Source organism: Ambystoma mexicanum, chromosome 9 (assembly GCF_040938575.1).
Source record: "Ambystoma mexicanum isolate Mex_15411 chromosome 9, UKY_AmexF1_1, whole genome shotgun sequence".
NCBI lineage: Eukaryota > Metazoa > Chordata > Amphibia > Caudata > Ambystomatidae > Ambystoma > Ambystoma mexicanum.
This window is the reverse complement of record NC_090931.1, coordinates 1511670176-1511694379: the sequence shown is the minus strand read 5'-3', so window position 1 is coordinate 1511694379 and position 24204 is coordinate 1511670176. Positions and strand designations below refer to the sequence as shown.

The 24204-nt window shown below is 47.5% G+C and overlaps 1 protein-coding gene across 1 annotated transcript in view; it reads right to left on the bottom strand.

The window, feature by feature from the left end:
- Window positions 1-23998, bottom strand: part of LOC138489372 (zinc finger protein 420-like) — a 106665-nt gene extending 82667 nt beyond the window's left edge. The window contains exon 1 of the mRNA XM_069617089.1: window positions 23886-23998. Within this exon, the coding sequence (XP_069473190.1) occupies window positions 23886-23909 (24 nt within the window). The 5' untranslated portion in view covers window positions 23910-23998. The remainder of the gene's footprint in view (window positions 1-23885) is intronic.
- Window positions 23999-24204: the final 206 nt, after the last annotated feature.

Here is a 24204-nt window from a genome sequence, read left to right as displayed (position 1 = left end):
CCTGTTCACAGCTGGTACTTAAGATAAAAAAAGAAAACTGTTCTTAAAACTACACGAGCCTAAGACTTATTTAGGAACAGAAGTGTAAAAAGAGTCATTATTTTTCATAACAACGTGCTTGTTAATATTATGTTTATCATATTTTAAGCACTTTTTAAGCCATTCCAGTGTTGCCATGAGTCAGTGGCAGGCCACAAAATGAGTGGAGGGCCCTTGTGTAGGAAAGTGAAGGCCCCCTGGATATTCCCAGCACCATAAACATGCACATGTCCAGGAGGCCACTGGCTAGTGGAGGACCTCCTGCATCCCAGGCACTACAGCGGCGCCTGTCACACCCCTGATACTGTTGCATTGCCCTATGTCATAATGTATTGTCATTTTCCATTTACAAAGTGTAAACTGGATGATTGTAGCTTGAGCTCTAAGCAGGCTATCTTAATGTCCCATAGTCCGGTCAGTTTGGAAATGTCTTTTTGTCTTTTTCTGTGTAAGCGTGAGTTGCACATTTGGAAAATAATGGTGTGTCCAGCATGTAGCAAGCCTGCTTTTATCAGGCCCGCACCCATACCTGCCTAACCTCTGGGTTTTTCCTGGAGACTCAGGGTTTTTAGCATCTTCTCCGTGTCTCAAGGGAAGACCCTGGAGTCTCCATGTTTTCGCTGCAGTTTCCGGTCCCGTACAATCCTCCATCTGATTGGCTGCAAAAGACCGCTGCTGGTAGCCAATCAGGTGGAGGTGCAGGCGGGACCAAAATAAATGCAGATTGGAGCAAAATAAACGTAGAATGCTGCTTTCAATCCGGTGTCACTAATGACACCGGATTGGAAGCAGCATTACTGCATGTATTATGCTTAAACTTTTATTCTTTTGGCCAGATTGCCTTACATTTTAATCGCCCTAAAACATAAGGCAAACTGGCCAAAAAAATGAAAGCTTGAGCAAAATAAACGCGGTAATACTGCTTTCAATCCGGTGTCATTATAGACACCTGATTGCTGCGTTTCTTATTTTTTCAGCTTTCATTATTTTTGGCCAGTTTGCCAGGGATCAAGTCGAGGGTACTTTTTTCAGAGCGGGCTGTGGGCGGGGCATACATGTGGGTTTTTTGATTTTTAAATGTAGGCAGGTATGCCTCCACCCCAGTCAAATTCATGACCCATTGCTTCCCGTGGTGTCCCTTTAAGGCCAAAATAACACAGACTCAGCAAACAAAGGGCCTACAAAATACCAGAGACTGCTGGGTTAAGGAGAACCTTTAAGACTCTGGGAAAGAGATCTTTGCAAGAAGGGGCGGGGGGGCAGGACACCAATTAGGGGGGGGGGACAAAGCAGCAAACAGGCTGGAAATTGACCCCACCACCACCCCGATTATGCGCGTGACACGGGCCCAGTTGACAGCAATGACCGCCCTCCACAAGAAAATACACGGGAGAGAAAACTCACCTCTTCTGACCCCCGCCCAGACATTTCTCTCTAGGGTTCCCCGCTGGACTCCTCTCCAGTCATCCTGGATTCCTCCTGAGTGATCTTGGACTGTCACTGATCTTTTACAGGCCTCTTAGAAGAATACCCGCCATCAGGAAAAGAGCAAACGTAGCAAATCCTCAGAAGTGAGGGAGGGCCAGGGCAGCAGAGCTGTACTGACTGAGGCTGCGCAGACCTGGAGACACTAATCAATAGATTTGTACTGAGGCTGCGCAGACCTGGAGACACCTCTCCAGAGCTGTATGGAGGCTGCGTAGAACTAGAGACAAATTCACCAGAGTTGTACTGAGGCTGCGCAAAACCGCAGAGAGCATGACCAGCGCTATACTGAGGCTGCGCAGAACTGGAGACATTTCCCAGAGCTGTACTGAGGCTGCTCAGAACTTGAGATACTAATCACCAAGTGACCAAACAAAGTTTTTCAGCCAAAGTACAGCCCACCTAGGAATAGATCTTGGAGACCCCCTGTTCACAGCTGGTACTTAAGATAAAAAAAGAAAACTGTTCTTAAAACTACGCGAGCCTAAGACTTATTTAGGAACAGAAGTATAAAAAGAGTCATTCTTTTTCATAATAACTTGCTTGTTAATATCATGTTTATCATATTATAAGCACTTTTTAAGCCATTCCAGTGTTGCCATGAGTCAGTGGCAGGCCACAAAATGAGTGGAGGGCCCTTGTGTAGGAAAGTGAAGGCCCCCCGGATATTCCCAGCACCATAAACATGCACATGTCCAGGAGGCCACTGGCTAGTGGAGGACCTCCTGCATCCCAGGCATTACAGCGGCGCCTGTCACACCCCTGCTACTGTTGCATTGCCCTATGTCATAATGTATTGTCATTTTTCATTTACAAAGTGTAAACTGGGTGATTGTAGCTTGAGCTCTAAGCAGGCTATCTTAATGTCCCATAGTCTGGCCAGTTTGCAAATGTCTTTTTGTCTTTTTCTGTGTAAGCGTGAGTTGCACATTTGGAAAATAATGGTGTGTCCAGCATGTAGCAAGCCTGCTTTTATCAGGCCCCCACCCATACCTGCCTAACCTCTGGGTTTTTCCTGGAGACTCAGGGTTTTTAGCATCTTCTCCGGGTCTCAAGGGAAGACCCTGGAGTCTCCATGTTTTCGCTGCAGTTTCCGGTCCCGTACTATCCTTCATCTGATTGGCTGCAAAAGACCGCTGCCGGTAGCCAATCAGGTGGAGGTGCAGGCGGGACCAAAATAAATGCAGATTGGAGCAAAATAAACGTAGAATGCTGCTTTCAATCCGGTGTCACTAATGACACCGGATTGGAAGCAGCATTATTGCATGTATTATGCTTAAGCTTTTATTCTTTTGGCCAGTTTGCCTTACATTTTAATCGCCCTAAAACATAAGGCAAACTGGCCAAAAAAATGAAAGCTTGAGCAAAATAAACGCGGTAATACTGCTTTCAATCCGGTGTCATTGTTGACACCTGTTTGCTGTTTTTCTTATTTTTACAGCTTTCATTATTTATGGCCAGTTTGCCAGGGATCAAGTCGAGGGTAGTTTTTTCAGAGTGGGCTGTGGGCGGGGCATACATGTGGGGTTTTTGATTTTTAATTCTAGGCAGGTATGCCCCCACCCCAGTGATATTCATGACCCATTGCTTCCCGTGGTGTCCCTTTAAGGCCAGAAGAACACAGACTCAGCAAACAAAGGGCCTTCAAAATACCAGAGACTGCTGGGTTAAGGAGAACCTTTAAGACTCTGGGAAAGAGATCTTTGCAAGAAAGGGTGGGGGGGGCAGGACACCAATTAGGGGGGACAAAGAGCAAACAGGCTGGAAATTTCCCCCCCACCCCGATTATGCGCGTGACACGGGCCCAATTGACAGCAATGACCGCCCTCCACAAGTAAATACACGAGAGAGAAAACTCACCTCTTCTGACCCCCGTCCAGACATTTCTCTCCAGGGTTCCCCGCTGGACTCCTCTCCAGTGATCCTGGATTCCTCCTGAGTGATCTTGGACTGTCACTGATCTCTTACAGGCCTCTTAGAAGAATACCCGATAGCAGGAAAAGAGCAAACGTAGCAAATCCTCAGAAGTGAGGGAGGGCTGGGGCAGCAGAGCTGTACTGACTGAGGCTGCGCAGACCTGGAGACACTAATCAATAGATTTGTACTGAGGCTGCGCAGACCTGGAGACACCTCTCCAGAGCTGTATGGAGGCTGCGTAGAACTAGAGACAAATTCACCCGAGCTGTACTGAGGCTGCGCAAAACCGCAGAGAGCATGACCAGCGCTATACTGAGGCTGCGCAGAACTGGAGACATTTCCCAGAGCTGTACTGGGGCTGCTCAGAGCTTGAGATACTAATCACCAATAGGGGTGTCACAGTATTAGTTTTATGACGGTACAATAACCTTCTTGCCAAATGACGGTATATCATGGTTATCGCGGTATAGCAGGTGGAGTTAACTAATCTTAACAAATATTTTCTAAAAGGTCATACATTGTCAGATTTATCATCACAAACAAAACCAGGCACCCAGGGCCAGAATTGGGCTTTTCAATATACTTTCCACTGAAATGCCACCCCTTGCTTCCACCAAACACAAACACACGTGTGGAGAGGAGGGGGGGGTGGCGAGAGCCCTGCTGCGACTGGCAAAGCAAACTGAATGGCTTTTCTTAAGTGGTCATTTAGGCTTTTAGCCCCCCCACTGGCTACTGGTGAAGATGAACATGTTGCCATTTTGATAACCTGCATGCCACAGATCAATGGAGTCTGATGGTAGTATACGCTTGTGCGCATACACACGAACACGCACTCTCTCTTTACGTTACAGCCTTTAGTTTACTTGCGGGCCAATTGGTGTTCAGTAATCACGGACATGTTACACCTTGGTATGGCAGCAGGGAATACCCACAGAGATGAGTACATTTCGCAGTGTGACTTATTATATGTAAATTCAATGATGGAACCAGGGAAATCCCCCATTGTCATATGTTTAGAAAACTTTAGTCATTATAAATATATAAACCTCAAAGCCACCGACCAAAAATAAACCCTTTTCCTTCTTGGCACTGTATTTATTCTTCCTATTGCTAACATATTGATTTTGTGTCCGGCACGTGTGGTTTATGGAATGGCATTTAAAAATTGCTCCAACTGAAACTACTTGGCAGACGGCACATCCAACACTGCAAGACCAAGACTGCAAGACCAAGACTGCACAGCACTTGCTTACTGCAGCCTTTCCAAATCAGATTGAAAAGCACACTTAACGGTATGAACGGTATACCGGTATAAACAATGTGGCGGTTATTATTGTTCAATTAAGTGGTTCACGGTATCTTTAACGGTATACCGTAATACCGTTACATCCCTAATCACCAAGTGACCAAACAAAGCTTTTCAGCCAAAGTACAGCCCACCTAGGAATAGATCTTGGAGACCCCCTGTTCACAGCTGGTACTTAAGATAAAAAAAGAAAACTGTTCTTAAAACTACACTAGCCTAAGACTTATTTAGGAACAGAAGTGTAAAAAGAGTCATTATTTTTCATAACAACGTGCTTGTTAATATTATGTTTATCATATTTTAAGCACTTTTTAAGCCATTCCAGTGTTGCCATGAGTCAGTGGCAGGCCACAAAATGAGTGGAGGGCCCTTGTGTAGGAAAGTGAAGGCCCCCCGGATATTCCCAGCACCATAAACATGCACATGTCCAGGAGGCCACTGGCTAGTGGAGGACCTCCTGCATCCCAGGCATTACAGCGGCGCCTGTCACACCCCTGCTACTGTTGCATTGCCCTATGTCATAATGTATTGTCATTTTTCATTTACAAAGTGTAAACTGGGTGATTGTAGCTTGAGATCTAAGCAGGCTATCTTAATGTCCCATAGTCTGTCCAGTTTGGAAATGTCTTTTTGTCTTTTTCTGTGTAAGCGTGAGTTGCACATTTGGAAAATAATGGTGTGTCCAGCATGTAGCAAGCCTGCTTTTATCAGGCCCCCACCCATACCTGCCTGACCTCTGGGTTTTCCCTGGAGACTCTGGGTTTTTAGCATCTTCTCCGGGTCTCAACGGAAGACCCTGGAGTCTCCATGTTTTCGCTGCAGTTTCCGGTCCCGTACAATCCTCCATCTGATTGGCTGCAAAAGACCGCTGCCGGTAGCCAATCAGGTGGAGGTGCAGGCGGGACCAAAATAAATACAGATTGGAGCAAAATAAATGTAGAATGCTGCTTTCAATCCGGTGTCACTAATGACACCGGGTTGAAAGTAGCATTACTGAATGTATTATGCTTAAGCTTTTATTCTTTTGGCCAGTTTGCCTTACATTTTAATCGCCCTAAAACATAAGGCAAACTGGCCAATTAAATGAAAGCTTGAGCAAAATACACGCGGTAATACTGCTTTCAATCCGGTGTCATTATTGACACCTGATTGCTGCGTTTCTTGTTTTTTCAGCTTTCATTATTTTTTGCCAGTTTGCCAGGGATCAAGTCGAGGGTACTTTTTTCAGAGTGGGCTGTGGGCGGGGCATACATGTCAGGGTTTTTGATTTTTAAATGTAGGCAGGTATGCCCCCACCCCAGTGATATTCATGACCCATTGCTTCCTGTGGTGTCCCTTTAAGGCCAGAAGAACACAGACTCAGCAAACAAAGGGCCTACAAAATACCAGAGACTGCTGGGTTAAGGAGAACCTTTAAGACTCTGGGAAAGAGATCTTTGCAAGAAGGGGTGGCGGGGCAGGACACCAATTAGGGGGGGACAAAGCAGCAAACAGGCTGGAAATTGCCCCCCGACCCCGATTATGCACGTGACACAGGCCCAGTTGACAGCAATGACCGCCCTCCACAAGAAAATACACGGGAGAGAAAACTCACCTCTTCTGACCCCCGCCCAGACATTTCTCTCCAGGGTTCCCCGCTGGACTCCTCTCCAGTGATCAAGGATTCCTCCTGAGTGATCTTGGACTGTCACTAGTCTCTTACAGGCCTCTTAGAAGAGTACCCGCCAGCAGGAAAAGAGCAAACGTAGCAAATCCTCAGAAGTGAGGGAGGGCCGGGGCAGCAGAGCTGTACTGACTGAGGCTGCGCAGACCTGGAGACACTAATCAATAGATTTGTACTGAGGCTGCGCAGACCTGGAGACACCTCTCCAGAGCTGTATGGAGGCTGCGCAGAACTAGAGACAAATTCACCAGAGTTGTACTGAGGCTGCGCAAAACCGCAGAGAGCATGACCAGCGCTATACTGAGGCTGCGCAGAACTGGAGACATTTCCCAGAGCTGTACTAAGGCTGCTCAGAACTTGAGATACTAATCACCAAGTGACCAAACAAAGCTTTTCAGCCAAAGTACAGCCCACCTAGGAATAGATCTTGGAGACCCCCTGTTCACAGCTGGTACTTAAGATAAAAAAAGAAAACTGTTCTTAAAACTACGCGAGCCTAAGACTTATTTAGGAACAGAAGTATAAAAAGAGTCCTTATTTTTCATAATAACTTGCTTGTTAATATTATGTTTATCATATTTTAAGTACTTTTTAAGCCATTCCAGTGTTGCCATGAGTCAGTGGCACGCCACAAAATGAGTGGAGGGCCCTTGTGTAGGAAAGTGAAGGCCCCCCGGATATTCCCAGCACCATAAACATGCACATGTCCAGGAGGCCACTGGCTAGTGGAGGACCTCCTGCATCCCAGGCACTACAGCGGCGCCTGTCACACCCCTGCTACTGTTGCATTGCCCTATGTCATAATGTATTGTCATTTTTCATTTACAAAGTGTAAACTGGGTGAATGTAGCTTGAGCTCTAAGCAGGCTATCTTAATGTCCCATAGTCTGGCCAGTTTGGAAATGTCTTTTTGTCTTTTTCTCTGTAAGCGTGAGTTGCACATTTGGAAAATAATGGTGTGTCCAGCATGTAGCAAGCCTGCTTTTATCAGGCCCCCACCATACCTGCCTAACCTCTGGGTTTTCCCTGGAGACTCAGGGTTTTTAGCATCTTCTCCTGGTCTCAAGGGAAGACCCTGGAGTCTCCATGTTTTCGCTGCAGTTTCCGGTCCCGTACAATCCTCCATCTGATGGGCTGCAAAAGACCGCTGCCGGTAACCAATCAGGTGGAGGTGCAGGCGGGACCAAAATAAATGCAGATTGGAGCAAAATAAATGTAGAATGCTGCTTTCAATCCGGTGTCAATGACACGGGATTGAAAGCAGCATTCATGCATGTATTATGCTTAAGCTTTAATTCTTTTGGCCAGTTTGCCTTACATTTTAGTCGCCCTAAAACATAAGGCAAACTGGCCAAAAAAGTGAAAGCTTGAGCAAAATAAACCCGGTAATACTGTCATGATGCCTACCTCCAAGGAGCCAGGTCCGACCCAGCAACCCCAGAGGCAGGCATCATTCCCCCAAGGGAAGTTCCAGCGGGCCCAAGCTGGGGCCCTTTGGACGCAGTCCTGGCGCCTTAGGCGCCAGGCTCATGTTGGACCCCAGTCCTGGCGCCTTAGGCGCCAGGCTCATAAAGCTGGACATGTGTTCAAGTGTTTTTATGTGCACTTACCTGATGCAGACCATGCTGCTACATCCAGGACCTCTTGATGCCTGAATGGGACTACTTTACCTGTGGGACTACTTTCCACCTGGGTGTGGTCGGGGAAGGATACATACCTGATCGGTGGAAGGATACATACCTGGAACTTCTTCCAAAGCTATTTAAACCCCACCCGAACAGCCACACGTCCTTCGCGTTGTTCTGCACCTAGCAGCTGGACGCTCACCGTGTCTGCTCCTGCTTCTGGACTTCAGCCACGCCTGTCAGCATCCTGGGACACCTGCAAAGGGTGATAAGAAGAGAATTCGAGAGGAAGAAGGCCTTACCTGCTAAACCTGCATCACAGAGACATTTCACCGACGATCCTGAAAAGGAAGACATCATTTTTAAAAGCATTTCGCTCCGATCGCTGCAGCGCTGCATTTCACTCACCTTTCTTGGGCGCCTCCATCTTCAGCAGCGATCAACCGGATCCACAGCCACTTCCCAGAGCCTAGAGAGAAAAAGACAAGAACACAAGGTGAGAGAAGGAAGGGAAAAGTAAAAGCTCAGTTTCCTTCTAAGACTTACCTGTTGGGTCATTCCCATTTCATTTCGGGTCTTGCTGCTTCCAGGCATTTTCCGGACCCCGGCCCCTATGGGGAAAAAAGACAAAGGGCCTCATTACGACCCAGGCGGACTTCGCGGTGCTAAATGCACCGCGAAGCATGGCGGAAAGCCGCCGATAGCGCCATGGGGGTTGGCGGATTTACCGCCCCATTCCGACCTCGGCGGAGCGGTAAATCCCCAATCCCCATTCTGCCCTTCCCCATTCCCATTTTTGCCCCATAGGGTATAATGGGAGTGGGGAAGGAGTTAATTACGCCACCGTAAAATACGGTGGCGTAATTAACAACGAGGTCCCGTAGCGCCATGGTTTTCTCCGGCTGGTAAAACCAGGCGGAGAAAACCTCCATGGCGCTACGGGAACTCGTAGTATGGCGGAGAGGTACGCCATGCACTACGCTGGCGTAATACCCTCTCCGCCAGGGTCCTAATGAGGCCCAAAGACATTAGATGAGCGAATGCAAAAACATTACCTGAGCGCTCATCTAGGACTTACCTGATCTTTACTGGAACTGCACTTTTCACTTCGGGTCGGCGCCATATCTACGGCATTCCGAACCCCGGCCCCTATGGGGAAAAGACATCAACATTAGCGCTTTGTTGCAAGAAGTCTCCAAAGGAATCTTCATTCATCACCTGAAAAAGACAATGAACATTATTTTTTAAAGCTTGAACTTTTGAACTTGCAACAGAACTTTTACAGCGCCTTACCAGTATAATCAAGCTTACCTGAACTCCCATCCAACCTCAATCCAGTGAAGTAACTGGGTTCAACGCGCCCCTGCGTCAGAAGCAGGATGGAGAGCTCGTCCTTTCAGACCCTAAGGTGAGACTTCACGGGGGATCGTGGAAGGGTATCGAGGAGGGTTCGAAGGAAGTGGGAGGCTCGAGCATTATTCCGCCAGATTGTAATACTCCCTTTTCACGTACAGGAGGATATTCCTGCGAGCCAGATTAGCCAGAGTAGAGGGGCCCGTCCTATCCATCTTCAGAGCCCTGCGCTTCACCATTGAAGAGGCATCAGCACTCGAAACCAGGCCAGCGCCCCCGTGGGAATCAGGTGAGCGGGACAGAACGCGAAGCCTACCCACAATTTCCCACCCGGGTGCTATGGAGACTTCCGAGACTGACCAGCTGGCCCAGCTTTTGGGGGAATTACGGGCAGAGGTGCACTCAGCCCACCAGGAGACTAACGCTCTCAAAAGAGAACTGATCCTATCCAAGGAAAGAACAGATGACCTGGCCAAAAGGTTATTGCAGGCCCAGGCAGGGCACACTCCTTTACCGAATTCCGGTGGTACTTCCACATCAATGGGTTTGAATAACCCGGTACAAATCAATCTACCTGGACACATGCCTTTGGCCCCGCCTGAACGTTTTGCGGGGGATCCCAAGAAATATGCCGTCTTTATGAACCAATGTCGTTTACACTTTCTATGCAGACCCGGGGCCTTCCCTAACGACCAGACCAAGGTAGCCTTTATACTATCTTACCTCAGTGGCAGTGCTGCCGATTGGTCTATTCCATTGGTAAATCAGGATGATCCCATTCTCCAGGATTTTCAGAGCTTCCAGGCCAGCATGGAAAGATTGTTTGCTCGACACTCTCAAGGACAGGCCCTTGATAACGAACTGCTATCCTTACGACAAATTAATCAGGATCTCCTGTCCTACATTGCCACCTTTAATAGACTGGTTGTGGAAACTGGATGGCCAGAAAATAAAAGGATCACATTGTTTCATCGAGGCCTGCGCGGAGAGCTTAAAGACGTTCTAGCTCAGATAGTAAATCCACCCCAGGTCTGCGCAGATTACATAGACTTTGTGGTTCAACTTGATCACAGACTTCAAAATAGAAAAACAGATCGGTTCAAGTACAAAACTCGAGTACCGATCAAAACCCACGCTAACTCCAAGAGCGCCGATGCATCCGAACCTATGCAAATCGGCGGTGTTAAAGGACCATTAACGCAGAAGGAACGAGAGAGAAGGCGGCAAATGCAACTTGGTCTGTATTGCGGGGCTTCCGGTCACTTTCTTAGAAATTGTCCGGTTAAACCACCTAAGAAGGTGGTTGGAGCCACTGATAACGATTTATTGACACCTGATTCGGGAAACGACCTAGCCCGACAAGCGTAGGGGTCCGCTTGCCGAGCTTGAAAACAAACTCTTTGACCTCGCATTTTGTCATGCCAATGGTGCTCGTGGACCCAAAACAGCCTCAGCAGTTGCATGCTATAAAAGCATACATCGACAGTGGAGCTATTGGAAATTACGTAGACCGTGAATTGGCTTCCAGGATTAAGCTCCCTCTCCACCCGAAAGTAACCCAAGATGTCATTACTACAGTAGATGGAACTGAAATAGCCTCAGGGCCTGTAACGCATTCCACTGTTGAATTGACACTGGTGGGTCAGGATGGACATCGGGAAGCAATCGTGTTTGATGTGATCAAGGCCCCACAATTTCAAGTAATTCTTGGAATTCCTTGGTTAGAAACACATAATCCAAGAATAGACTGGCGACCAAAGAAGATAAGTTTTCCTGATTGTGAACCAACTTGTTATCCAAGAAATCCAGCTATGGGGTTAGCCTCAGCAACTTCCACCTCTGTACAGCTACCGTCAGAATACCAAGAATTCCAAGACGTTTTTCAGAAAGAACAGGCTAACACGTTACCTCCCCATCGATCTTATGATTGCCAAATCGATCTGGTACCCAATGCTCAACTACCTTGTAGTAGGATTTATACTCTTACGGAACCTGAGAACCTGCATTTGCGTCAGTATTTAGATCAGTACCTAGCCAATGGTTTTATTCGCCCGTCCAAGTCTCCTGTCTCTTCAGCTTTGTTCTTCGTGCCGAAAAAAGAGGGCTGTCTTAGAACATGTATAGACTATGGCGCCCTAAACCAAATAACGATTAAGAATCGTTATCCTCTGCCCCTAATCCCTGAGCTTATCGACCAGGTGAAAGACGCTAGTGTGTACACCAAGTTAGATCTCCGAGGAGCTTATCACCTGGTGCGTATAAAAGAAGGCGACGAATGGAAGACTGCATTCCGCACCAAATTTGGGCTCTTCGAATATCAGGTGATGCCCTTCGGTTTGTGCAATGCACCTGCCGCCTTTCAGTACTTTATGAATGATGTTTTTCGGGAACTTATTGATGTCTGTGTCATTGTTTATATTGACGACATCCTGGTGTACTCTTCTTCAGAAGCCGATCACAGAAAACATGTTAGGGCAGTTCTTGAGAAATTGCGCCAGCACAAACTATTTGCCAAGCTCGAAAAATGTGTTTTTCATACCACAGAAGTTGAGTTTCTCGGATTCATCCTGACACCTCAAGGAGTCCGAATGGACTCGCGAAAGGTGGACGCCATCCTCAAATGGCCATCTCCTAGCTCGGTGAAGGGAGTTCAGAGCATGCTTGGCTTTGCCAATTTCTATCGAAGATTCATCCCGGAATTTTCCCGAACAGTCCAACCCATCACAGCTCTCCTAAAGAAAAATAAACGCTTCGAATGGACTCTTGAGGCCGAACAAGCCTTTCAAGACCTGAAAACCAAATTCACCTCTGCACCTGTATTGAGGCACCCGCACCCAGATCTCCCTTACATTGTGGAAACCGACGCATCCAGTTCGGCCATGGGAGCTGTCCTGTCGCAAAGAGACCCAGAAACTAACCAACTACACCCTGTGGCCTTTTGGTCCAGAAAATTCTCTCCTCCTGAAATCAACTACGCAATTACCGACAAAGAGTTACTGGCTATTAAATCTGCTTTCAAGGCTTGGCGTCACTACCTTCTCGGGGCAAGACACACCATCACCGTAATTACGGACCACAGAAATTTGCAGTATTTAAAGACGGCCAGAGCTCAATCTTCACGACAACTCCGATGGGCTCTATTCTTTGCGGAATTTGATTTTGTATTTACCTATCGCCCTGGCTGCAAGAATGGTAAAGCAGACGCCTTATCCCGGATTGGCATGGAAGAACCCAATTCGAGTTTAGAACCTGTGCCAATCATACCTGAACAAAGAATCTTAGGCTTAACTTCATTGCAAACTATTGAGGATATCCAAACGCAAGTAAAACAACTTCTAGACTCTTCAGCCTTACTGGAATGGAGTCAAAAGGGTCCTCATTACACCGTTAAGGATGATTTACCCTACTTCCAGGAGCGGTTGTTTCTGCCAAGTAAAGAATTGCAGGAACTTGTTATTGCCCATCATCATGAATCAATAATGGAAGGACACCCTGGTATCGCTAAAACGGAGGAAAAAATCAAACGCCACTTCTGGTGGCCTTCTTGGAGAAAAGACATAAAGTCTTTTGTGTTGTCTTGCGGAATTTGCGCCCAAAACAAGGGTCAAAAGAAAAGGCCAGCCGGCCTACTTCAACCCTTGGATATTCCACCGGCACCATGGCACACCTTGTCAATGGACTTTATAACTGACCTGCCTCCTTGTGGTGGTTACAACACTATCCTTGTAATTGTGGATCTATTCTCCAAAATGGCCCATTTTATCCCTTTAAAAGGGTTGCCTTCAGCTTCCACCTTGGCCAAGGAATTTCTGGAGAATATAGTTCGCATACATGGTTTCCCTTCCATATTAGTCTCGGATCGTGGAAGTCAATTTATCTCCCATTTTTGGAAGAAGTGTTGTCAACTAGCACAAATAGATGTGCGGTTATCCACCAGCCACCACCCCCAGACCGACGGACAAACCGAGAGAACCAATCAGACTCTCGAGCAATATCTTCGGTGCATGTTACACCAATCCGAGTTGAATTGGAAAGACATCCTTTGGATCGCAGAATATGCATACAACAATTCAGTGCATTCTGGAACCGGACAAACTCCTTTTTATACTTTGTATGGTCACCATCCTCGGACCTCTGACCTAGATCCACCTCTGACCCTGGAAATGCCCGCAGTAAATCATCTGCATTCCACAATAACCCGAGCCTTCAAAGACGCTGCAACTCATTTACAGCAAGCCAAGAAAAAGTATAAAGAAAACGCTGATTTGCACCGAAGTAAAACTCCACCTTACCAAGTAGGAGACCAGGTATGGCTAGCAACTAAACATTTACCCCTCAAGGGCCCGCGAACCTTCAATCCCAGATTCATAGGACCTTATCCCATCAAAGCTATAATCAACCCAGTGGCCTTTAAACTGGATTTACTGTCCAACATGCATATTCATCCAGTTTTTCATGCATCACTTTTGAAGCCAGTACAACCAGGAACCCGACTGTCCAAGCCTCCAGACCCAGTTCAAATTGAAGGGGAATTAGAATTCGAAGTTAAAGACATTTTAGACTCCAAGGTGTTAAAGTCGAAACTCTTCTATCTTGTTGACTGGAAGGGATATGGACCTCAGGAGAGATCGTGGGAGCCTAGTAATCATGTTCACGCACCTCGATTAATACAAAGGTTCCACCGGAGATTTCCGAACAAGCCAAAACCCCCGGAGGGAACAACCTTGGGAGGGGCCTTGAGGGGGGGTACTGTCATGATGCCTACCTCCAAGGAGCCAGGTCCGACCCAGCAACCCCAGAGGCAGGCATCATTCCCCCAAGGGAAGTTCCAGCGGGCCCAAGCTGGGGCCCTTTGGACGCAGTCCTGGCGCCTTAGGCGCCAGGCTCATGTTGGACCCCAGTCCTGGCGCCTTAGGCGCCAGGCTCATAAAGCTGGACATGTGTTCAAGTGTTTTTATGTGCACTTACCTGATGCAGACCATGCTGCTACATCCAGAACCTCTTGATGCCTGAATGGGACTACTTTACCTGTGGGACTACTTTCCACCTGGGTGTGGTCGGGGAAGGATACATACCTGATCGGTGGAAGGATACATACCTGGAACTTCTACCAAAGCTATTTAAACCCCACCCGAACAGCCACACGTGCTTCGCGTTGTTCTGCACCTAGCAGCTGGACGCTCACCGTGTCTGCTCCTGCTTCTGGACTTCAGCCACGCCTGTCAGCATCCTGGGACACCTGCAAAGGGTGACAAGAAGAGAATTCGAGAGCAAGAAGGCCTTACCTGCTAAACCTGCATCACAGAGACATTTCACCGACGATCCTGAAAAGGAAGACATCATTTTTAAAAGCAATTCGCTCCGATCGCTGCAGCGCTGCATTTCACTCACCTTTCTTGGGCGCCTCCATCTTCAGCAGCGATCAACCGGATCCACAGCCACTTCCCAGAGCCTAGAGAGAAAAAGACCAGAACACAAGGTGAGAGAAGGAAGGGAATAGGAAAAGCTCAGTTTCCTTCTAAGACTTACCTGTTGGGTCATTCCCATTTCATTTCGGGTCTTGCTGCTTCCAGGCATTTTCCGGACCCCGGCCCCTATGGGGAAAAAAGACAAAGACATTAGATGAGCGAATGCAAAAACATTACCTGAGCGCTCATCTAGGACTTACCTGATCTTTACTGGAACTGCACTTTTCACTTCGGGTCGGCGCCATATCTACGGCATTCCGAACCCCGGCCCCTATGGGGAAAAGACATCAACATTAGCGCTTTGTTGCAAGAAGTCTCCAAAGGAATCTTCATTCATCACCTGAAAAAGACAATGAACATTATTTTTTAAAGCTTGAACTTTTGAACTTGCAACAGAACTTTTACAGCGCCTTACCAGTATAATCAAGCTTACCTGAACTCCCATCCAACCTCAATCCAGTGAAGTAACTGGGTTCAACGCGCCCCTGCGTCAGAAGCAGGATGGAGAGCTCGTCCTTTCAGACCCTAAGGTGAGACTTCACGGGGGATCGTGGAAGGGTATCAAGGAGGGTTGGAAGGAAGTGGGAGGCTCGAGCATTATTCCGCCAGATTGTAATACTCCCTTTTCACGTACAGGAGGATATTCCTGCGAGCCAGATTAGCCAGAGTAGAGGGGCCCGTCCTATCCATCTTCAGAGCCCTGCGCTTCACCATTGAAGAGGCATCAGCACTCGAAACCAGGCCAGCGCCCACGTGGGAATCAGGTGAGCGTGACAAATACTGCTTTCAATCCGGTGTCATTATTGACACCTGATTGCTGCGTTTCTTATTTTTTCAGCTTTCCTTATATTTTGCCAGATTGCCAGGGATCAAGTCGAGGGTACTTTTTTTCAGAGTGGGCTGTGGGCGGGGCATACATGTCAGGGTTTTTGATTTTTAAATGTAGGCAGGTATGCCCCCACCCCAGTGATATTCATGACCCATTGCTTCCAGTGGTGTCCCTTTAAGGCCAGAAGAACACAGACTCAGCAAACAAAGGGCCTACAAAATACCAGAGACTGCTGAGTTAAGGAGAACCTTTAAGACTCTGGGAAAGAGATCTTTGCAAGAAGGGGTGGCGGGGCAGGTCACCAATTAGGGGGGGGACAAAGCAGCAAACAGGCTGGAAATTGCCCCCCCACCCCGATTATGCACGTGACACGGGCCCAGTTGACAGCAATGACCGCCCTCCACAAGAAAATACACGGGAGAGAAAACTCACCTCTTCTGACCCCCGCCCAGACATTTCTCTCCAGGGTTCCCCGCTGGACTCCTCTCCAGTGATCCTGGAGTCCTCCTGAGTGATCTTGGACTGTCACTGATCTCTTACAGGCCTCTTAGAAGAATACCCGCCAGCAGGAAAAGAGCAAACGTAGCAAATCCTCAGAAGTGAGGGAGGGCCGGGGCAGCAGAGCTGTACTGACTGAGGCTGCGCAGACCTGGAGACACTAATCAATAGATTTGTACTGAGGCTGCGCAGACCTGGAGACACCTTTCTAGAGCTGTATGGAGGCTGCGTAGAACTAGAGACAAATTCACCAGAGTTGTACTGAGGCTGCGCAAAACCGCAGAGAGCATGACCAGCGCTATACTGAGGCTGCGCAGAACTGGAGACATTTCCCAGAGCTGTACTGAGGCTGCTCAGAACTTGAGATACTAATCACCAAGTGACCAAACAAAGCTTTTCAGCCAAAGTACAGCCCACCTAGGAATAGATCTTAGAGACCCCCTGTTCACAGCTGGTACTTAAGATAAAAAAAGAAAACTGTTCTTAAAACTACGCGAGCCTAAGACTTATTTAGGAACAGAAGTATAAAAAGAGTCATTATTTTTCATAATAACTTGCTTGTTAATATTATGTTTATCATATTTTAAGCACTTTTTAAGCCATTCCAGTGTTGCCATGAGTCAGTGGCAGGCCACAAAATGAGTGGAGGGCCCTTGTGTCGGAAAGTGAAGGCCCCCCGGATATTCCCAGCACCATAAACATGCACATGTCCAGGATGCCACTGGCTAGTGGAGGACTTCCTGCATCCCATGCACTACAGCGGCGCCTGTCACACCCCTGCTACTGTTGCATTGCCCTATGTCATAATGGATTGTCATTTTTCATTTACAAAGTGTAAACTGTGTGATTGTAGCTTGAGCTCTAAGCAGGCTATCTTAATGTCCCATAGTCTGGCCAGTTTGGAAATGTCTTTTTGTCTTTTTCTGTGTAAGCGTGAGTTGCACATTTGGAAAATAATGGTGTGTCCAGCATGTAGCAAGCCTGCTTTTATCAGGCCCCCACCCATACCTGCCTAACCTCTGGGTTTTCCCTGGAGACTCTGGGTTTTTAGCATCTTCTCCGGGTCTCAACGGAAGACCCTGGAGTCTCTATGTTTTTGCTGCAGTTTCCGGTCCCGTACAATCCTCCATCTGATTGGCTGCAAAAGACCGCTGCCGGTAGCCAATCAGGTGGAGGTGCAGGCGGGACCAAAATAAATGCAGATTGGAGCAAAATAAACGTAGAATGCTGCTTTCAATCCGGTGTCAATGACACCGGATTGAAAGTAGCATTCCTGCATGTATTATGCTTAAGCTTTTATTCTTTTGGCCAGTTTGCCTTACATTTTAGTCGCCCTAAAACATAAGGCAAACTGGCCAAAAAAATGAAAGCTTGAGCAAAATAAACGCGGTAATACTGCTTTCAATCCGGTGTCATTATTGACACCTGATTGCTGCGTTTCTTATTTTTTCAGCTTTCCTTATATTTTGCCAGATTGCCAGGGATCAAGTCGAGGGTACTTTTTTTCAGAGTGGGCTGTGGGCGGGGCATACATGTCAGGGTTTTTGATTTTTAAATGTAGGCAGGTATGCCCCCACCCCAGTGATATTCATGACCCATTGCTTCCCGTGATGTCCCTTTAAGGCCAGAAGAACACAGACTCAGCAAACAAAGGGCCTACAAAATACCAGAGACTGCTGAGTTAAGGAGAACCTTTAAGACTCTGGGAAAGAGATCTTTGCAAGAAGGGGTGGCGGGGCAGGACACCAATTAGGGGGGGGACAAAGCAGCAAACAGGCTGGAAATTGCCCCCCCACCCCGATTATGCACGTGACACGGGCCCAGTTGACAGCAATGACCGCCCTCCACAAGAAAATACACGGGAGAGAAAACTCACCTCTTCTGACCCCCGCCCAGACATTTCTCTCCAGGGTTCCCCGCTGGACTCCTCTCCAGTCATCCTGGATTCCTCCTGAGTGATCTTGGACTGTCACTGATCTCTTACAGGCCTCTTAGAAGAATACCCGCCAGCAGGAAAAGAGCAAACGTAGCAAATCCTCAGAAGTGAGGGAGGGCCGGGGCAGCAGAGCTGTACTGACTGAGGCTGCGCAGACCTGGAGACACTAATCAATAGATTTGTACTGAGGCTGCGCAGACCTGGAGACACCTCTCCAGAGCTGTATGGAGGCTGCGTAGAACTAGAGACAAATTCACCAGAGTTGTACTGAGGCTGCGCAAAACCGCAGAGAGCATGACCAGCGCTATACTGAGGCTGCGCAGAACTGGAGACATTTCCCAGAGCTGTACTGAGGCTGCTCAGAACTTGAGATACTAATCACCAAGTGAACAAACAAAGCTTTTCAGCCAAAGTACAGCCCACCTAGGAATAGATCTTAGAGACCCCCTGTTCACAGCTGGTACTTAAGATAAAAAAAGAAAACTGTTCTTAAAACTACGCGAGCCTAAGACTTATTTAGGAACAGAAGTATAAAAAGAGTCATTCTTTTTCATAATAACTTGCTTGTTAATATTATGTTTATCATATTTTAAGCACTTTTTAAGCCATTCCAGTGTTGCCATGAGTCAGTGGCAGGCCACAAAATGAGTGGAGGGCCCTTGTGTCGGAAAGTGAAGGCCCCCCGGATATTCCCAGCACCATAAACATGCACATGTCCAGGAGGCCACTGGCTAGTGGAGGACCTCCTGCATCCCAGGCACTACAGCGGCGCCTGTCACACCCCTGCTACTGTTGCATTGCCCTATGTCATAATGTATTGTCATTTTTCATTTACAAAGTGTAAACTATGTGATTGTAGCTTGAGCTCTAAGCAGGCTATCTTAATGTCCCATAGTCTGGCCAGTTTGGAAATGTCTTTTTGTCTTTTTCTGTGTAAGCGTGAGTTGCACATTTGGAAAATAATGGTGTGTCCAGCATGTAGCAAGCCTGCTTTTATCAGGCCCCCACCCATACCTGCCTAACCTCTGGGTTTTCCCTGGAGACTCTGGGTTTTTAGCATCTTCTCCGGGTCTCAACGGAAGACCCTGGAGTCTCTATGTTTTCGCTGCAGTTTCCGGTCCCGTACAATCCTCCATCTGATTGGCTGCAAAAGACCACTGCCGGTAGCCAATCAGGTGGAGGTGCAGGCGGGACCAAATAAATGCAGATTGGAGGAAAATAAACGTAGAATGCTGCTTTCAATCCGGTGTCACTAATGACACCGATTGAAAGCAGCATTACTGCATGTATTATGCTTAAGCTTTTATTCTTTTGGCCAGTTTGCCTTACATTTTAATCGCCCTAAAACATAAGGCAAACTGGCCAAAAAAATGAAAGCTTGAGCAAAATAAACGCGGTAATACTGCTTTCAATCCGGTGTCATTATTGACACCTGATTGCAGCATTTCTTATTTTTTCAGCTTTCATTATTTTTGGCCAGTTTGGCAGGGATCAAGTCGAGGGTACTTTTTTCAGAGTGGGCTGTGGGCGGGGCATACATGTCAGGGTTTTTGATTTTTAAATGTAGGCAGGTATGCCCCCACCCCAGTGATATTCATGACCCATTGCTTCCCGTGGTGTCCCTTTAAGGCCAGAAGAACACAGACTCAGCAAACAAAGGGCCTTCAAAATACCAGAGACTGCTGGGTTAAGGAGAACCTTTCAGACTCTGGGAAAGAGATCTTTGCAAGAAGGGGTGGGGGGGGCAGGACACCAATTAGGGGGGACAAAGAGCAAACAGGCTGGAAATTGCCCCCCCACCCCGATTATGCGCGTGACACGGGCCCAGTTGACAGCAATGACCGCCCTCCACAAGTAAATACACGAGAGAGAAAACTCACCTCTTCTGACCCCCGTCCAGACATTTCTCTCCAGGGTTCCCCGCTGGACTCCTCTCCAGTGATTCTGGATTCCTCATGAGTGATCTTAGACTGTCACTGATCTCTTACAGGCCTCTTAGAAGAATACCCGCCAGCAGCAAAAGAGCAAACGTAGCAAATCCTCAGAAGTGATGGAGGGCCGGGGCTGCAGAGCTGTACTGACTGAGGCTGTGCAGACCTGGAGACACTAATCAATAGATTTGTACTGAGGCTGCGCAGACCTGGAGACACCTCTCCAGAGCTGTATGGAGGCTGCGTAGTACTAGAGACAAATTCACCAGAGTTGTACTGAGGCTGCGCAAAACCGCAGAGAGCATGACCAGCGCTATACTGAGGCTGTGCAGAACTGGAGACATTTCCCAGAACTGTACTGAGGCTGCTCAGAACTTGAGATACTAATCACCAAGTGACCAAACAAAGCTTTTCAGCCAAAGTACAGCCCACCTAGGAATAGATCTTGGAGACCCCCTGTTCACAGCTGGTACTTAAAATAAAAAAAGAAAACTGTTCTTAAAACTACGCGAGCCTAAGACTTATTTAGGAACAGAAGTATAAAAGGAGTCATTATTTTTTATAATAACTTGCTTGTTAATATTATGTCTATCATATTTTAAGCACTTTTTAATCCATTCCAGTGTTGCCATGAGTCAGTGGCAGGCCACAAAATGAGTGGAGGGCCCTTGTGTAGGAAAGTGAAGGCCCCCCGGATATTCCCAACACCATAAACATGCACATGTCCAGGAGGCCACTGGCTAGTGGAGGACCTCCTGCATCCCAGGCACTACAGCGGCGCCTGTCACACCCCTGCTACTGTTGCATTGCCCTATGTCATAATGTATTGTCATTTTTCATTTACAAAGTGTAAACTGGGTGATTGTAGCTTGAGCTCTAAGCAGGCTATCTTAATGTCCCATAGTCTGGCCAGTTTGGAAATGTCTTTTTGTCTTTTTCTGTGTAAGCGTGAGTTGCACATTTGGAAAATAATGGTGTGTCCAGCATGTAGCAAGCCTGCTTTTATCAGCCCCCCACCCATACCTGCCTAACCTTTGGGTTTTCCCTGGAGACTCCGGGTTTTTAGCATCTTCTCCGGGTCTCAAAGGAAGACCCTGGATTCTCCATGTTTTCGCTGCAGTTTCCGGTCCCGTACAATCCTCCATCTGATTGGCTGCAAAAGACCGCTGCCGGCAGCCAATCAGGTGGAGGTGCAGGCGGGACCAAAATAAATGCAGATTGGAGCAAAATAAACGTAGAATGCTGCTTTCAATCCGGTGTCAATAATGACACCGGATTGAAAGCAGCATTACTGCATGTATTATGCTTAAGCTTTTATTCTTTTGGCCAGTTTTCCTTACATTTTAGTCGCCCTAAAACATAAGGCAAACTGGCCAAAAAAATGAAAGCTTTAGCAAAATAAACGCGGTAATACTGCTTTCAATCCGGTGTCATTATTGACACCTGATTGCTGCGTTTCTTATTTTTTCAGCTTTCATTATTTTTGGCCAGTTTGCCAGGGATCAAGTCGAGGGTACTTTTTTCAGAGTGGGCTGTGGGCGGGGCATACATGTCAGGGTTTTTGATTTTTAAATGTAGGCAGGTATGCCCCCACCCCAGTGATATTCATGACCCATTGCTTCCTGTGGTGTCCCTTTAAGGCCAGAAGAACACAGACTCAGCAAAGAAAGGGCCTACAAAATACCAGAGACTGCTAGGTTAAGGAGAACCTTTAAGACTCTGGGAAAGAGATCTTTGCAAGAAGGGGTGGGGGGGCAGGACACCAATTAGGGGGTACAAAGCAGCAAACAGGCTGGAAATTGCCCCCCCACCCTGATTATGCGTGTGACACGGGCCCAGTTGACAGCAATGACCGCCCTCCACAAGAAAATACACGGGAGAGAAAACTCACCTATTCTGACCCCCGTACAGACATTTCTCTCCAGGGTTCCCCGCTGGACTCCTCTCCAGTGATCAAGGATTCCTCCTGAGTGATCTTGGACTGTCACTGATCTCTTACAGGCCTCTTAGAAGAATACCCGATAGCAGGAAAAGAGCAAACGTAGCAAATCCTCAGAAGTGAGGGAGGGCTGGGGCAGCAGAGCTGTACTGACTGAGGCTGCGCAGACCTGGAGACACTAATCAATAGATTTGTACTGAGGCTGCGCAGACCTGGAGACACCTCTCCAGAGCTGTATGGAGGCTGCGGAGAACTAGAGACAAATTCACCCGAGTTGTACTGAGGCTGCGCAAAACGGCAGAGAGCATGACCAGCGCTATACTGAGGCTGCGCAGAACTGGAGACATTTCCCAGAGCTGTACTGAGGCTGCTCAGAGCTTGAGATACTAATCACCAAGTGACCAAACAAAGCTTTTCAGCCAAAGTACATCCCACCTAGGAATAGATCTTGGAGACCCCCTGTTCACAGCTGGTACTTAAGATAAAAAAAGAAAACTGTTCTTAAAACTACGCGAGCCTAAGACTTATTTAGGAACAGAAGTATAAAAAGAGTAATTATTTTTCATAATGACTTGCTTGTTAATATTATGTTTATCATATTTTAAGCACTTTTTAAGCCATTCCAGTGTTGCCATGAGTCAGTGGCAGGCCACAAAATGAGTGGAGGTCCCTTGTGTAGGAAAGTGAAGGCCCCCCGGATATTCCCAGCACCATAAACATGCACATGTCCAGGAGGCCACTGGCTAGTGGAGGACCTCCTGCATCCCAGGCACTACAGCGGCGCCTGTCACACCCCTGCTACTGTTGCATTGCCCTATGTCATAATGTATTGTCATTTTTCATTTACAAAGTGTAAACTGGGTGATTGTAGCTTGAGCTCTAAGCAGGCTATCTTAATGTCCCATAGTCTGGCCATTTTGGAAATGTCTTTTTTTCTTTTTCTGTGTAAGCGTGAGTTGCACATTTGGAAAATAATGGTGTGTCCAGCATGTAGCAAGCCTGCTTTTATCAGGCCCCCACCCATACCTGCCTAACCTCTGGGTTTTCCCTGGAGACTCTGGGTTTTTAGCATCTTCTCCGGGTCTCAAGGGAAGACCCTGGAGTCTCCATGTTTTCGCTGCAGTTTCCGGTCCCGTACAATCCTCCATCTGATTGGCTGCAAAAGACCGCTGCCGGTAGCCAATCAGGTGGAGGTGCAGGCAGGACCAAAATAAATGCAGATTGGAGCAAAATAAACGTAGAATGCTGCTTTCAATCCGGTGTCAATAATGACACCGGATTGAAAGCAGCATTACTGCATGTATTATGCTTAAGCTTTTATTCTTTTGGCCAGTTTGCCTTACATTTTAATCGCCCTAAAACATAAGGCAAACTGGCCAAAAAAATGAAAGCTTGAGCAAAATAAACGCGGTAATACTGCTTTCAATCCGGTGTCATTATTGATACCTGATTGCTGCGTTTCTTATTTTTTCAGCTTTCATTATTTTTGGCCAGTTTGGCAGGGATCAAGTCGAGGGTACTTTTTTCAGAGTGGGCTGTGGGCGGGGCATACATCTGTGGTTTTGATTTTTAAATCTAGGCAGGTATTCCCCCACCCCAGTGATATTCAAGACCCATTGCTTCCCGTGGTGTCCCTTTAAGGCCAGAAGAACACAGACTCAGCAAACAAAGGGCCTTCAAAATACCAGAGACTGCTGGGTTAAGGAGAACCTTTAAGACTCTGGGAAAGAGAGCTTTGCAAGAAGGGGTGGGGGGGGCAGGACACCAATTAGGGGGGACAAAGCAGCAAACAGGCTGGAAATTGCCCCCCCACCCCGATTATGCGCGTGACACGGGCCCAGTTGACAGCAATGACCGCCCTCCACAAGTAAATACACGGGAGAGAAAACTCACCTCTTCTGACCCCTGTCCAGACATTTCTCTCCAGGGTTCCCCGCTGGGCTCCTCTCCAGTGATCCTGGATTCCTCCTGAGTGATCTTGGACTGCCACTGATCTCTTACAGACCTCTTAGAAGAATACCCGCCAGCAGGAAAAGAGCAAACGTAGCAAATCCTCAGAAGTGAGGGAGGGCCGGGGCAGCAGAGCTGTACTGACTGAGGCTGCGCAGACCTGGAGACACTAATCAATAGATTTGTACTGAGGCTGCGCAGACCTGGAGACACCTCTCCAGAGCTGTATGGAGGCTGCGTAGAACTAGAGACAAACTCACCA